We start from the raw sequence: 15,453 nt of genomic DNA on the forward strand, positions 1-15,453 counted from the left end.
TAGTAATGCCTGTAACTTACAAAAAGTAACGCTTTGTAATGCCTGTGACTTACAAAAGGTAACGCTTCGTAGCGCCTAAAACTTACCAAAAAGTAACGCATCGTAACGCTTGTAACTTACAAACGAGTAATGCTTGTAACACTTCGTAACGTCTATAACTCATAAAAAGTAACGCATGTAAGTTGTAGCAAAGAATTTCTAAAAAATCCCCTCGACCGTAGTAACATCAGAACCGAGTAATCTCAATATTTTCACCATATAGGTACATGCATTCTCTGATCACACATAATACAATATCGTATCTGTTTATTTCTAATACTTTTATTGTAGTCGCTATGGATAGATAATGAATGGTTAAAGTTAAACTGAATTGCATTTGTTTTGCTGCTGATTAGTACTATTTATCAGCTACGAAAATTGTGGATCCACCTTCCATTTTTTGTTTTGTTAAATTTCCGTGAAAATGGAATATAAAAATGCTAACTGATGATGGTGGTTTCAGTGTTTCTTCTTACCATTGCTACATTTAGCGAGCCGTTTCACAAAGGTTCAAACGATAAAAAAAATAATTTAATTCTGACAATTTATTCTGTTAAAAAATATCCTTTCGATATTTAACCGTCGAATCGAGTCGTCTAGGGGTCCAAACTGTCGGATGACATTTTCGGCATTTTACTGGGTGGAGCCGCGACCAGATCGGCAATCGAAGAGAATTCCATGCGCTTCTTGTACGGAGGCAAAATTTGTGACGTTGCGGACGGTGTCGGCGGAGTGTGCTGATTCGCTTGTAAAGCTGACATATCAACCGGTGGTGTTTGGGGTGCTTTCCGGGACAAGTCCGCTGCACCCAGTGGCGAGGAAGCAGCCAGAGGAACACTGGATACGGCAAGATCTACTGCGCTAAAGTTGTATTTTGGTCCCAGAGAGGGACTGTCGCGGCTAGCGGACTTGGTTGGTGTGGATCGTGCACCGGGCGAAGCTGCGATCGGGGGCGGAGTTTCAATTTTGCTCGATGATGACGTAGATGAAGAGGACGATTTCGGCGGTTTCATCATCATTGAGTTGAATGCGTCCTGCTGGAGTTTCAGTAGTGAAGCCGAAGGCGCCAGATACATATTGTTTGCTTCGAGTGTAGCTTTAGCTAGTGGATCCGGAATTTCAAATTTATCAGACTGGAAAAGAGCGGACATTTCCGGCAATTTGACCGATGAAAAATTCGGAAACATTGAAAGATAGTCCAAACTTTGTTTTGCTGCTGCCGCCGCAGCTGCGGTTGACGTTGTGCTGGAATTTGCCGATGATGTTGAAGCTGAACTCACACCTCCAAAAAGCATACTCAAATCGGAAGCCATTTTCCCTTGTCCATAGAGCAGCGCGTTCATGTCAGCCGCACTGGTTCCACCAACGGCTGAGGTGAACAAGCTATTCAACATTTCGGCTGGATTCGACGATGCATTTGTTGTACTACGATCGGCTGTGTTTTTGTTTTTATCGGCTTTGTTAGATTTATTGGAGGATGATCTCTGAACAGGTTCGAAAAGTGCCGACAGATTGCTGGCGGAAAGATAGGGATTCATGGCGGCTGCAGCGGCTGCCGCTGCATTTGCATTATCTCTTTCTCTTTCTCGCTCACGTTCGCGTTCCCGTTCCCGTTCCCTTTCCCGTTCTCTTTCCTTCTCACGACCTCTTTCCTCTTTAGCAGCAGCATTCCGGCTAGCTTTACTGCTTCCTTCGCCTGCACCAATGTTAGAACCAACGCCAGAAGTTCCTTGAAGGAACGTGGCAAAATCCAACGTGTTGTTGGACAATGATTGCGCTTTCAATAATACCTGTATGTCGTCCAAGTTACCCGAATTTAAAATCTGTTGAATCTCCGGAACTTTCTGGGACTGATCGGCCAGCAAATTAATATCCGCAGCCGTTGGCATAGGCGGTAAATATGAATCGGTGGAGAAAATTGTTCTTAATTTGGAAATTAAATCACTGGCAGAATCCTTCTTATTGCTGCTACCGACGTTGCTGTTGCTGTTGTTGGTGTTGCTGTTGTTGGTGGCCCCACTCGAGCTTCCTTTGGAGGAAGGTTTTTTTATGATCGATATTTCGCTCCCTAGACTGCCCAGAGCTTGAGCCTGCTGGAGCAACATTTGTGAGTATTCGGGTGATTTCATTAAGTCTGCCAGTTTGTTCTGATCCGATTTACTCATGAAATCCGCGTAGTCCATTAGGGAATGATGCTGTTGTTGTTGCTGTTGCTGCAGCAGATTTTGTTGAGCTTGTTGGAGTTGCTGTTGAACTGATTGCTGATGTTGCTGCTGTTGTTGTTGAGATTTCGTTCGAGACTTGCTTGAGGAACGACTGGATTTTCCACCGGAACCTGAAACGACAGATAGTTTTGGTATCACCACTTTCAAAACACAAGTCAAATCAATGTCTAAATCATGAACTTACCGCCCGTTCCTCCTGCAACTAACGAGCCTGGACCGGTGGACGGTTGTCCAGTTAGTCCAGACATTCCTGCCAACGGGTTGGCATACTGGGACTGCATCAATAAGCTTAGATTGCCCTTTTCAAGCTGTTGCATGAATTCTTTCATGTTGGGAATGGCAGGCAATCCGGAAGAATTGGTAGCTACTGCCGCAGACGATGGGGCTGTGGTGGAGGTCATTGTAGCCGACCCAGTGGTTACGGTTGACGTTTGACCGGACTTCGAAGTCATACTTCTGTTGAGACTATGCAGAAGAGTTTCGTTTATCTGCGAGTTGGAGATTCCGGAAGCAGCCGCCACTTGTGCGAGGGCATTAAGAGCCGATAATCCATATTCGTCCCGTTTGGTATTCTGGAACAGAGAGGCATAATCCTGCGATAGAAGATTCGGCGGAATGGAACTGCCTAATGAAGCGAACGTCGCGGCATAAAGATCATGAATGTTGGAAACGTTGCCACCCATGTTGCCAATCAACGAGCTCAAGGTAGGACTGTTTCGATTGCCCGTCCCAAGAATATCACCAATCGATAATTTACCTGGACTGGGAGCTGGTGAATTTCTTGTACGGCTACGACAGGACGACGTATCGGATTTGGCAGGAGAAGGACTTGCACGAACTGGAATCTCGAATTTTGCGGGACTTGCTGAGTTCGACGGAATCGTGATGGGGCTGTCTCTAGGAGACGTGTTCGTAGTTATCGATCCACCGTGATTGTTAATGCTGTTGGCATTGCCTGAAGTACTGTTATTATTATTATTACTGCTATTCTGGTTGAGATTCGGTGGCAGCACAACGAGTGAGCTGGAAAGGGGCGAAGGTGTCATGTTCAAACCGGATGGGCGTTTTAATTGAGCTTGTAGGCTAGGAACGGCAAGTGAGGGTATTTTTACATCATCATCCTTTAGTGAAATGACATCAGAATCACCCATTTCTGAAATCCTTTCAAAATCGTCCTCATGTTTTCCCTCCGAAGAAATACCGCCGTCTTCGGTCTGTGTTAAATTCACAACAGTCTGTGCCGATAGTGGTTCCGGTAGTTTAGGGATGCTGATTGGTGCCGACGAAGGAGGAGGAGGAGGAGGTTCCGGTATGATCACTATTTCTTCGTGGTCCAATCCCAACAGTTCACGGATCCAGTTCCAAAAATGTCCATTGGTTGAGTCCAGAGGAAACTTAGATTGCAAAGTTTTTTTCAGTTTTTCAATATAGGTAATATCATTTTTATAAACCGATTGGAAGTTGATCAGTTCCCGTTTGAATTGCTTGTAGTAATCGACGGTGAGCATCATTTCCTCCTTGATTTCTTCGGAAAGAGTTTCATCGGGGACCAACGAGTAGGACATCAGCATGGGGCGACCATACTCGGCCGGACGATTCTCTGGTGGAGGCAGTACCCAAAAGGACATAATGCTGGATTCTGTCGACATGTCATCATCGTTGTAAGGGGCTGCAAATTTGGGATTGTTGTAATTTAGGAACATGCTTCAGATATGATTTATTCTACTTACAGCAAATAAATCCAACGCATGGAGTGTAAGACGCTTCAGTGGGACCTCGCATTTTAATTTGATATTCCAGCTGGGCATCACAATCTCTTAGCGTAGGCTGTACCGGAAAGCGCGGATGCGAATGATACCAACCTACTAAGTGGAGACTTTTCTTGACCATAAGTTTTTGTATCTGCAGCTCGCACATCGCTGCCTTATCTCGATCGAAGCGCGAATTTCGGCACGGAAATGCATGCGTGATTGAAAGATTGTGTGCATTGATGTCCCATGTTCCACCAAGATATCCGCAAACTTCGTTGTTTGTCAGATGACAGTGGAAATCCATCAACAGGATGGTAGAGGTAGTAACCGTCACCAAAAATGGTTGCATTTTACCAATTGACGTAAATGGAATCGATTCAATCAATGTATTTGCATCACTATTTTTGGTTAACGAAAACGTTATTTTCTTCATATATTCATTATTTTCAGTTTCAATACTTACTGCAAAATGTTGCGATTGCTAACCGTATTATGCTGCATCACATTTCTTCGCACAGGCGGTGGCTCCATTGCTGTTTTGTCTTCCTCAATTTCCTCTACAATGTCTGATAACATACAAAATCACAATCTATTCAATTTAAAACGCAATCAAACAAATACCTTCATTCGTGATCGTTTCATCTTTGTGATCTTTCTCCTTGAGCAACTGTTTCCGATGGTATGCCGCCTTGTAGGCATCCAATTTCCGACCTTTATACTTCACCGATGCCCATCCACAACCAGATTTTTTGTCCGGATTTATGATACGTTTACAGTAGATAGCCCAAGCACTGGGCGAACAGAAGATTGTTTCGGTTTCGTGTGATTTTATTTTTCCATCCGGTAATAAGTCTCCAATAAACTTTTGCCCCTAAAAGACATCAACACGAATTTTTATCTTGATCGATAGCAACCAATTAAAGAAAAAAAAGTTTCTTCCGAATCGTCAAAATTATTTGCGGTAACTCTTTTTTTTGCACTTACCAAATACTCTATGCTCATAGCAGCTTTTCCCGGTTGAAGAACATTAGCTCCTAATAACATCTGCAACGTGACCGTTTTCCCGGGAAAGTACCGGTCACCGTCCTACATAGAACATTGAATTAAAAAAAAAAGATCAATAAAATATTCATGCAACTCCACCCGCACAGGCGGCCATAATACAAACATCATCGATAAACTCATCCGTAATGTCACTTTCGTCATGGTGGGACTCCTCTTCGCTGGCTTTTGTTGACATTTTCAAAGTAAATTTCCGCCGCTAAAACACTAGAAAGCTAAGGATTTACAAGGGAAACACAAACATCGAGTACTTATTCTGTTAGTGGCACTAATTTTCACCAGTTACTACGGAATGTTAACTTAAAATAGTTGAATGAAAATTTGTTATCACGGCAACGACAACCAAACGGCAGAGGCATGAAAAAATGTTCCCCACTGAATGCTCAAGCCCTATTTCATTGACATTTAGCCGTTTTATGCTCCCTTTCCATTGTAACAAAAGCCATGAATGAAATTTGTGCACGGCGGCTGGAATGATGGAAAACGAAATGGGCGGCCGAAAACATGTACATACAGAGTTGGATTCTGCGTAGGGTAAGAGAGATGCTTTGTAACGTTCTAGACAGTATAATTATCAGAGATAAACTCAAGATGGAGTAGTCGGTGATCTTGTATCTATCAGCGAATTACTACCCCTCGATGATTCCGGTTCACTGTCAAAAGTCAAAGCCTTGAATTTTAACTATTCATTCGACCTTATGTTACTGAGCAAAGCTTAGTTTGTTTATTATGTAAATATTATCCCAAATACAGTTAATGTCTACATTTTTCTCACTCCAAAAATAATCTAACGATTGTATGGTTTTTATTTCGTTTTCTAAAATAAATATTTATTAGAATATGAGTTAAAATTAAATGCCCTATTATTAGGTAAGGAAAATTGTAAACCTACTTGTATTGTGTAATGGGGGAAAAGGAAATTATATACTAGCTTACTAACTAATACAGAGAAAGACGACGAAACTTAGAAATAATAAAAATACAGAGAGTTAATCGATTCAATTGAAGATTGCATCGATTTTTATCGGAATTTTCTGATAATATTATGTGACATTACATCTAATGGTTCTATATTTGTGAGTCTGTGTAACTTATGTCTACAACATCGATGATTGTATGGTATTTTTTTGTATATTAGGGCATTCCATCTCGGTTTCGTATTTCGCCGAGGATAATCACAACATTCTCTTTGAACGGTGTGTTTTCCTCTTCATTCAGAAATTGACTATGTATATGAACCGAACATGAAGTATGAATCCTACATCACTCTGACACTATCTGTTTAGTTGAATATGGTGCAAGGAACAAATGTTTCTATTTATGTATTAGAAATCAAAACTGATGAAACTTAATTGTTCCCAGAATGTTTAACTGGGAATACCTTTGCTGAGAAATAAAATTAACAGCTGAATGAAATATCTTTTAAAGAAAGAGGTCTACAAACAACATTTACATTTGATTATCAGAGTACTTACTTTATTTTGAACTAAAAGAATGAAACAAAAATTTCAATAGTTACAGTAGAAATTTTTCTAGACCCAAACGTTCCTGTTTGACTTTTTTAAATTTTTTTATATTTTTGGTGGTTGTTTAAAGCCAAAATATCGATTTTTCACAAAAAATCCACCACCAAACAATGAAAACGAGAACGTTGGGGTTTAGTAATTTACAGTAGAAATTGTGTGCAATATTTTAAAAAATTGGGAGTCTTTGAATGACGATGGACACGGACTTTTAAAACCTCCTTTCGAGTAAAACGCGTTTAAAATGTATTGTCCATGAAATCGAAGGAAACAATTTATTTTTTTTTAAAAAACGCGTAGAGTCTAACATTTTCGTAAAATCATAGTTTTTCTTTGCATTTTGTTATAATAAAACATTCCAAGAATATTTTGTCAAATTTTCAAGTCATTCGAAGCAGAACTCTTAGACCTATCGCCGAACTCTTGCTTTTTTGCAGTATGAGATAAGGAAAGATAAAGCACAGACTAACAGACAGGACACTCAAATTAGATTCTTCAATCATTTTAACGGTCATTTCGAATATTCCTTTATTTGGGACAGTACTCACATGTGTCATGATGGCGCCACGTTACCCTATCAAAAACATCCTGTCTGTCATCTATGCTGTGTTTATTTTTTTCATTTACCAACAGAGTTGCCATTCATGCAGAATTACCTGTATTGTATTGATTTGTATACGTCCATGCAGAATTATGCCTACTTCTCATCCTCCAACGCAATACAAAATCGAACCCGTTTTGTTACAATATTCACTTGCTTCTGGTCTGCCGCCACTTAATTTCGGGTGAAAACTACCAACACAATAAAAAATAGTATAGATGAACAACGTTGAGTCAAATAAATGGTTACCTTCCAACATCGCGAAAAAATTAAATATATTATCAACGTAATTTATTGTGACGATTCATTTTCAAAAATTTTGATGAAATCAGGCATCCCTGCAAGCAGCTGATCAGTGTTGACAAACGAGGGGAAACCAACTAGTAAAAAAACTTACGTAACACAAGGGGTGTACCGATAGTAAATAGTTCGCGCAGTACAATATAGGTGGAACTAGTGCATCTCGAAAAATTATTTTCATAAGAATTTACTCATACTGTCATGTCTGTTAGTCTGTGGATGAAGGCCCATAACATCCAGAGTTTTTTTTTCCGATTGGCTTGAAAATGTGACTAGTAAATTTTTCCAAAGATCCGTTATTGGATTGTTTCAAGCAGCTTCGATGATTTGATCGTTTTAAATTCTGGAAGATGTTATTTTCTTAGATTTTTGATTATTTGTTCGCAGTTGGTTTTTTTAGTTCCATTGATTCCAATCGTCGATTACATATACGTTGCAGTCTTCGTTTGTCCTCTCTCTCTCTCTCTCTCTCTCTCTCTCTCTCTCTCTCTCTCTCTCTCTCTCTCTCTCTCTCTCTCTCTCTCTCTCTATCTGTAGTTCCTCTTATTATTGATATAATATTCGCAAATTTAGTTCTACAAAATGTAAACAGCATAAGATTGCATTTCATTCAACGAAAATTGTTATAGACTTCCCTTTCGGTAAACAGAATTTGTCTGGTATCTTATTCATAATTTGGTTGAAATTCATCAAATGAGTGTTTCTTTCTAGGGTATAGAACTTTTCACTATCGTAACTAAGATGAACGTAACATTCAATCCAAGACAAAGGCGAACTACATTTTCGTCACTATCTAGAAATTCAATTTCTTGCGTGCCGAGCACTGTATTATCGCAATCACTGGTAGATACCGTTGTTACGGAATTTGTTTTAAGTCTGTAATGAAATGAAAAACTTCTTTTATGACAACGCTTGATTATTATAGAAAATGTTCCTTATTATATTATTTTTGAGTGCATTCTATACCCACCCTTTGGAAGGAACATTGGGATTCTTGAAACTGGATATCAGGAAATTTCTTGAACAAATCTTTTTGAAGTGATTTGCTGTAAAAAGTAACTAAGGCGAGTTACGAAATGTGGTCCATATATCAGCGCTTTAAATACTTATGGAAAGTTGCATAGATAAGTAATAATTGATATTGCATGATTACTCACAGTTTTGAATTGTCAGGAGTTTTAAAAATGGTACTGAATCCCTTTGTCGGCTTTTACAGCCGTTACCAACACAATGTTTTGCAATTTCCATTTTTTGTTAGTTTTATTTGTAAGTAATGAATAAATTTTCATGGATACTAGCATTATCATTGAACCTTACAGACTGAGGGGTCAATCAACAGATATTCTGAAACAGTTCATCGGTTCACGAACCGTTATCCAAAATGCTTCATAGGCTTTTATGATACTTCGTAATCTTGAGTTTATCTTTGATAATTATTGCCAATTCATCAAATTACGCCACAATCGCTTGTTAAATTTCAAACTAAAAATAATACAGTATGTCTTTATTATAATACAATCTACATTATTGAAGTCAATATTGCGAGAGCCTTTTGAACAATTACCATCATTAAATTTTACGATCTGGTAATGTGAGTCTGGGTTAGACAACTTGTAAAAAACTACACTATAATAATGATTAATAAAGCAATTTTTTCCCTAATATAGAGAATAGTTTCTTAAAACTTACAATCTAAACTAATGTATTGTTAGTATTATCAATTGTACGCAAACTACCACAGCGAAGAAAAACTTATGTATATTGCCTATGAAATAAACGTATTTATGGAAAAAAATTGTACACAAACATACATTTTACTGTTTCATAATTTTTTCGAAATGACTTGTTCAGAAAAATATAATCATGTGTGGTGGAACAAATTACCCCCAGGTGTGGGAGGTGTGTTACGTATTGGTATTTTACGGAAATTTTGAAATCCTACATTAGATTATACTAGAATAATATTTTATCACCACTCAATTCTACTATATCACGTCACTATATACATTCACGATGTGCATATTAATCGTCACAATCAGAGATGTCCATCTCCTCTGTGTGACGAAGAGCAAGAAAAATTTCTTTCACATATATACACCACTGTTGTATAAAGTGTGCATGCATCATAAGTGCGTTTGTTTATTTCCTTTTCCCTCCTCCACTGAATCGCACCGAAGTGCTAGAGCAGAGCTAATAAATTCTCTGAGGTGGATGCAGATACTTTCACCGGTAAGCACTCTGGTGTGTAGTTTGCGTAGAAGGAGCGTGGGGCACTTAAAATCAGCAAAATAAAACATTTTATCGTTAAATTTTCGGTTTTCATTGATAATTTTTCATAGCAAGGCCAGATCTACTCTCTATTAATTGAAGTTCACAGAAGTGTTCGCTCACCATCACGCGCCAGTGATCACTTGGGTGTATTTAGACGAGAGCACGTGAGAGCGATTCGTGATAAGAAAATGTTATTCTCTCGCACTAGCTTCTTTCACATCACATCTGTCTAATGGACACTGAGAAGAAGTGCGCTTTCCTCTTTGTGTGGAGCCCAGTAAATATATCCGCAGTGTATAATTGAAACCTGTGCCCTGGTGTATCACTATAGTGAAATGCCATCTCTGATCACAATACAGATACTTGTGCTCTATACTCTGAACCCCCGATCTGGATTTGTTATTCAATATGCACTCTAACAAGATTGAGCAGACACGTATTAAACATTTGGGGTTTGAATCACTCTATCAGAAACGACCGATCGACAACATCACAAGCTAGAATTAACTGCGAATCATGAAACAGATTATTTTAAAGAAAACATTCAACTCGACCGAACACAAATTTGTTGATAGGCTGTCAATCATTTCTCGTGATGAAGATTTGTACCATAAACACAGACTAACAGACAGGACACTCAAATTAGATTCTTCAATCATTTTAACGGTCATTTCGAATATTCCTTTATTTGGGACAGTACTCACATGTGTCATGATGGCGCCACGTTACTCTATCAAAACATCCTGTCTGTCATCTAGACTGTGTTTTTTTTTCATTTACTAACAGAGTTGTCATTCATACAGAATTACCTGTAATGTATTGATTTGTATACGTCCATGCGAATTTCATGCAGGATACAGATTTAATACATATTGCCAAAACTATATACATAATTGGGCCTACTTCTCATCCTCCAACGCAATAAAAAATCGAACCCGTTTTGTTACATCATTTACTTGCTTCTGGTCTGCCGTCACTTAATTTCGAGTGAAAACTACCAACACAATAAAAAATAGTCTAGATGAACAACGTATAGTCAAATAAATGGTTACCTTCCAACATCGAGAAAAAGTTAAATATATTGTCAACGTAATCCAATAATTTATTGTGATGAAATCAGACATCCCTGCAAGCAGCTGATCAGTGTTGACAAACGAGGGGAAACCAACTAGTAAAAAACTTTTACATAACACAAGGGGTGTACAGATAGTAAATAGTTCGCGCAGTACAATATAGGTGGAACTAGTGCATCACCAGAAATTATTTTTATAGGAATTTACTCATACTGTCATGTCTGTTAGTTTGTGCCATAAATATAGAGATTCATGTGAATATACAATCTTTCATTAGCAGTAATAAATATGATAAATGATAGGTATACCCAAGAATTTCGTTGTTGTTAGTCTATAAATATTAGACTAACTTCTTATTTGAAATTAGAATTAATTCAATGCTGTTATCACAGACTAACAGACATGACAGTATGAGTAAATTCTTATAAAAATAATTTTTCGTGATGCACTAGTTCCACCTATATTGTACTGCGAACTATTTACTATCTGTACACCCCTTGTGTTATGTAATAGTTTTTTTACTAGTTGGTTTCCCCTCGTTTGTCAACACCGATCAGCTGTTTGCAGGGATGCCTGATTTCATCAAAATATTTGAAAATTAATCGTCACAATAAATTATTGGATTACGTTAACAATATATTTAACTTTTCGCGATGTTGGAAGGTAACCATTTATTTGACTCAACGTTGTTCATCTAGACTATTTTTTATTGGCCCTTATTCTGAATAACGACGTATTGATTTTTCGATTGAATGTGGTTCGATCGAATTATAGCTACCTTTGATTTTGCTAGCGTTATTGGGAATACGAATGAAATACGAGCGAAAAAACGATACGACGTTATTCACAATAAGGGCGATTGTATTGGTAGTTTTCACCCGGAATTAAGTGGCGGCAGACCAGAAGCAAGTAAATGATGTAACAAAACGGGTTCGATTTTTTATTGCGTTGGAGGATGAGAAGAAGGCACAATTATGTATATTGTTTTGGCAATATGTATTAAATCTGTATCCTGCATGAAATTCGCATGGACGTATACAAATCAATACATTACAGGTAATTCTGTATGAATGGCAACTCTGTTGGTAAATGAAAAAAATAAACCCAGTCTAGATGACAGACAGGATGTTTTTGATAGGGTAACGTGGCGCCATCATGACACATGTGAGTACTGTCCCAAATAAAGGAATTTTCGAAATGACCGTTAAAATGATTGAAGAATCTGATTTGAGTGTCCTGTCTGTTAGTCTGTGCTGTTATCTCCGAGCTCATTCTCCTCGGATTAAGTAATGATTGTTTCATTTAACCCTGGGCTTACATCTCTATGGCGAGAGTGTAACTGAAAATTCATTTTCACCTGTTCCTTCTAAACGTCAAAATATCTTAAAAGAAAAACAAAAACAAATTAGGAAGCTGCACCAGATCAGTCAGCTAGCAGACAATTTTTTTTATTGTTTGTCGAATTAGCGAGAAACTGTTGTGTTTTTCTAGTTACTTAATCATGTTTTCGGAAAAAATTCGACAGCTAACGTTATTGTTGGAGAAACAAGAACTAGAGGTAAGTGAACCATCATCGAATTTGGTCGATTTAGCTACATCACTTACTGAATCTTGCAGGCGCCCAACGGGATTGTATCAGTTCAACTATACTCAGAACTTTTCGCGGCATATCTGTACCGGAACGATCTGTAAGTTTTTTTTCATTTGAATAAAGTTGTTTATGTTAAAACATCTGTAGCACCACAAACCGAATGCCAATTCGTGATAAAAATAAATCATGTTTTGAACAAATGATTTTTTATGGGCTGATATGTATAATATATTTTAGCTGCAATGCTCGGTTCCTATGGAAACGAATACCAACGAGTGTGAAAACTGGTCACGCCGAATTGGAGCAGATGTACAAAGTCTACCAGTGCCTGTGGAACAACGACACGGCCGGTTTCTACAAGGTTATCAATCATGATTGGACGAAGCACGTATCGGAATTGATGTTTGAACTTAAAGACAAAATACAACAGGAAACAATTAACTTGATTGGTCGAGCATACAGTTCAATTTTTGAAAATGTATTCGCCGAAATGACAAACCAAACTCCGGACATGATAGATGAACTATGTAAAAACCAGAATTGGGAAATTATTGACGGTCCTCATCCGAGGTTGATACTGCCGAAGCATCCAGCTGCTGATAAACCACTTGTAGTCAGTTCAGAAGATCAGTTGCAGAAATTGACTGATTTTGTTTCGTTTTTGGAGAACTAGTAGATCGTTGCTACAAATGCAAGTAGTGGCCGTCAAACCTCATTTTGCTGTACGATTGAATTTTGAGCTATTTAGATGTAAGTTTCTGTAAATTGATCAGTTCGAAATAAAGTATGCCACTGGTGCAAAATGTTAGCTGTTGGTGTTATGTTGCTTGAATTTTTAATTCAGTTTATAAAAATTATGCAGTTATTGAAGAAAATGTGGTCCTCGTCGGTGCGGATTCCCATCTGAGACATAACGCATGAGGGGAAAATGTGAAAATTTGTGCATTCTGTCATGTTCTGGACTGATTTTAATAAACTGTTGTCAATCTTTACAAAAATGTATGAGTAACGATGGATATTAACGACGGCAATATTAAATTATAATTAAAACTGCTACAACATTTGCAATAATTCTATGATTTGTATGTGGTATCACGAACATGGACCGTGTACAAGATTCTTGTTAGTTCACTTGGTTACGCTGGTAGATCTAATGGCATATACTCTAGGTAGTTTTGGGGTGAACCAGCACATCCTCATAATGATTCCAATAATTGAATGTGATACCACGAGTGTGAACCACAAAAAGAAACTCGTTAATGTCATCGATTACCACGGGTTGGCGGTTCAATACATCGGACACTGGTTTTACAAGCCAGTGTTTGTATGTTCGCTGTTCTAAAATATATAAAAAACATGGGCGATCACCAAAAACTGTTGATTTAATGTGCGATTTGGTGATCGCACATATGTTTTTATATATTTTAGAACAGTGAAGAAAGGTTTTTTATTATGTAAACAACCGTTCGTGGGCATACGATTTTTAGACGAGGAACGATAAGATAGTAAGTTAACACACAGTTTTAATGTTTTTATAATATCTTTTATAACTTACAGTTTTCCTTGAAAAAGACCATAACCAGTGGTCGAAACGTCGGGCAGTATATAACAGCCGTTCTTCTTTAACAGACCGCTTAAGCCGAAACCATAATTATTGCAAAATATCTGAACGGTCGATTCATAATTTTTTATCTTTAACACTATTTCTGTATATAAGAGTTCTAAACTGGACGCAAAACTACACAAATCGATAGCCATTATCAGTAGGCAGCTAAAGAAACCGATTCCAGTTATCCTGGTTCCCGGTTTTCGATTTACGATGGGATATAATAGTCTTATACTCAACAATGGATATCACTCACTTTTCTCAGAGATGGCAGATCCGATATTCCCAATCTTTGGTTCAAATGAAAGATTTTGAACGTTAATAACTCGGTCATTTGTTGATGGATTGTTATAATTTAACAACCAATCGATTCGGAAACTTCTAACTTAAACATGTATGACGACGTCGTTTCAGTATTTCAATAGCATACTATTGAAAAAATGGTTGGAATCGACCTATGTTTTCATCCACCAATCCCTGTTGTACAAAATGACGTCAACTTCTTGTTCGGCATAGGAGGCTTTGCGTCATGCATAAAAAACACCGCATCGTTCTGCGTAGTATGAAGAGAAATCTATAAATATAGGCTGCACAATATTTCTTTGCCTAGTTGATGTTTGACTGTGGATGAAAAAAGTAGCTCGTCCAGTGAGCTGATGACTGAATTGTAGGGTAACAGAGGTATTTTGGTCACTTCATATATTTTGGCCCACCTTACAACTTTAATCGATGTTAAGTTACCCATTTTTTTTTTTTTTTTAAATAATTATTTATTGGAATATGAGTTAAAATTAAATTATTAAGATTTAAATTGGGTGTTCAGCCACAAGTGGTGACTTTTCAGCCCTGTTATATATATATATATATATATATATATATGATTTGGTTATTACCATGAAGACATCATTTGCTTCCGCAATTCTGAGATTTTTGTGTGGGGAAAATTCTAAACCTACTTGTATTGTGTAATGGGGAAAAGGACCTTAAGTTACCCATGTTGCATCGATTTGAAGCTAATCACATTAAATTACCTATTGCGGAAGGGTTTTTCATAGATATTACGACATTTGGTGGATATTTTTACAAAGTGGGCCAAAATAAAATCAATTCTAAAGTGGGCCAAAATACCTCTGTTACCCTATATGTGTTCACTTGCTGGATTGTCGCTTTTGCATTATGCGTTGGTGAAGTTTCCTGTTGTCTGCGCAACACCGTGTTCGCTTGAGTATCTTATATATCATCTAGATATTGAAGAACCGAATCAGTGTGTTTACCGATTATTTCGAAAGAATCGGTAAACACACTGATTCGGCTGATCCCATGTATTTAGCAAATTTTTGGTCGATTTTACCATTAAAAATGCCTATTATGAGATAACGACATTTGAACATTTCAATTGCATCCCATTGAA

General features: G+C 37.7%; 2 protein-coding genes across 2 annotated transcripts; one reads left to right on the top strand and one right to left on the bottom strand.

Moving 5' to 3' along the window:
- Window positions 1–301: 301 nt before the first annotated feature.
- LOC131427350 (MPN domain-containing protein CG4751) lies at window positions 302–5,499 on the bottom strand. Its single transcript, XM_058590465.1, has 7 exons — window positions 5,184–5,499; window positions 5,000–5,101; window positions 4,637–4,886; window positions 4,479–4,581; window positions 3,995–4,413; window positions 2,449–3,933; window positions 302–2,374 (listed from the first exon to the last, which is right to left on the bottom strand). Exons 1-7 carry the CDS (start codon window positions 5,253–5,255, stop codon window positions 636–638), a joined length of 4,170 nt encoding a protein of 1,389 aa, XP_058446448.1. The 5' UTR covers window positions 5,256–5,499; the 3' UTR covers window positions 302–635.
- A 6,747-nt stretch (window positions 5,500–12,246) lies between these two features.
- On the top strand, window positions 12,247–13,244 carry LOC131432351 (COP9 signalosome complex subunit 8). Its single transcript, XM_058598565.1, has 3 exons — window positions 12,247–12,403; window positions 12,463–12,533; window positions 12,674–13,244. Exons 1-3 carry the CDS (start codon window positions 12,347–12,349, stop codon window positions 13,107–13,109), a joined length of 564 nt encoding a protein of 187 aa, XP_058454548.1. The 5' UTR covers window positions 12,247–12,346; the 3' UTR covers window positions 13,110–13,244.
- Window positions 13,245–15,453: the final 2,209 nt, after the last annotated feature.

The sequence above is a fragment of the Malaya genurostris genome, chromosome 2 (assembly GCF_030247185.1).
Source record: "Malaya genurostris strain Urasoe2022 chromosome 2, Malgen_1.1, whole genome shotgun sequence".
Classification (NCBI taxonomy): domain Eukaryota; kingdom Metazoa; phylum Arthropoda; class Insecta; order Diptera; family Culicidae; genus Malaya; species Malaya genurostris.

What these genes read in the sequence shown, in the direction of transcription:
- LOC131432351 (XM_058598565.1), top strand. Translation starts at nt 12,347, where the DNA reads ATGTTTTCGGAAAAAATTCGACAGCTAACGTTATTGTTGGAGAAACAA. An exon ending in TGGAGAAACAAGAACTAGAG is followed by an intron (nt 12,404 to 12,462) that starts GTAAGTGAACCA and finishes TGAATCTTGCAG; the next exon opens with GCGCCCAACGGGATTGTATC. An exon ending in TATCTGTACCGGAACGATCT is followed by an intron (nt 12,534 to 12,673) that starts GTAAGTTTTTTT and finishes AATATATTTTAG; the next exon opens with CTGCAATGCTCGGTTCCTAT.
- LOC131427350 (XM_058590465.1), bottom strand. Translation starts at nt 5,255, where the DNA reads ATGTCAACAAAAGCCAGCGAAGAGGAGTCCCACCATGACGAAAGTGAC. An exon ending in CGGATGAGTTTATCGATGAT is followed by an intron (nt 5,102 to 5,183) that starts GTTTGTATTATG and finishes TGTTCTATGTAG; the next exon opens with GACGGTGACCGGTACTTTCC. An exon ending in CTATGAGCATAGAGTATTTG is followed by an intron (nt 4,887 to 4,999) that starts GTAAGTGCAAAA and finishes GATGTCTTTTAG; the next exon opens with GGGCAAAAGTTTATTGGAGA.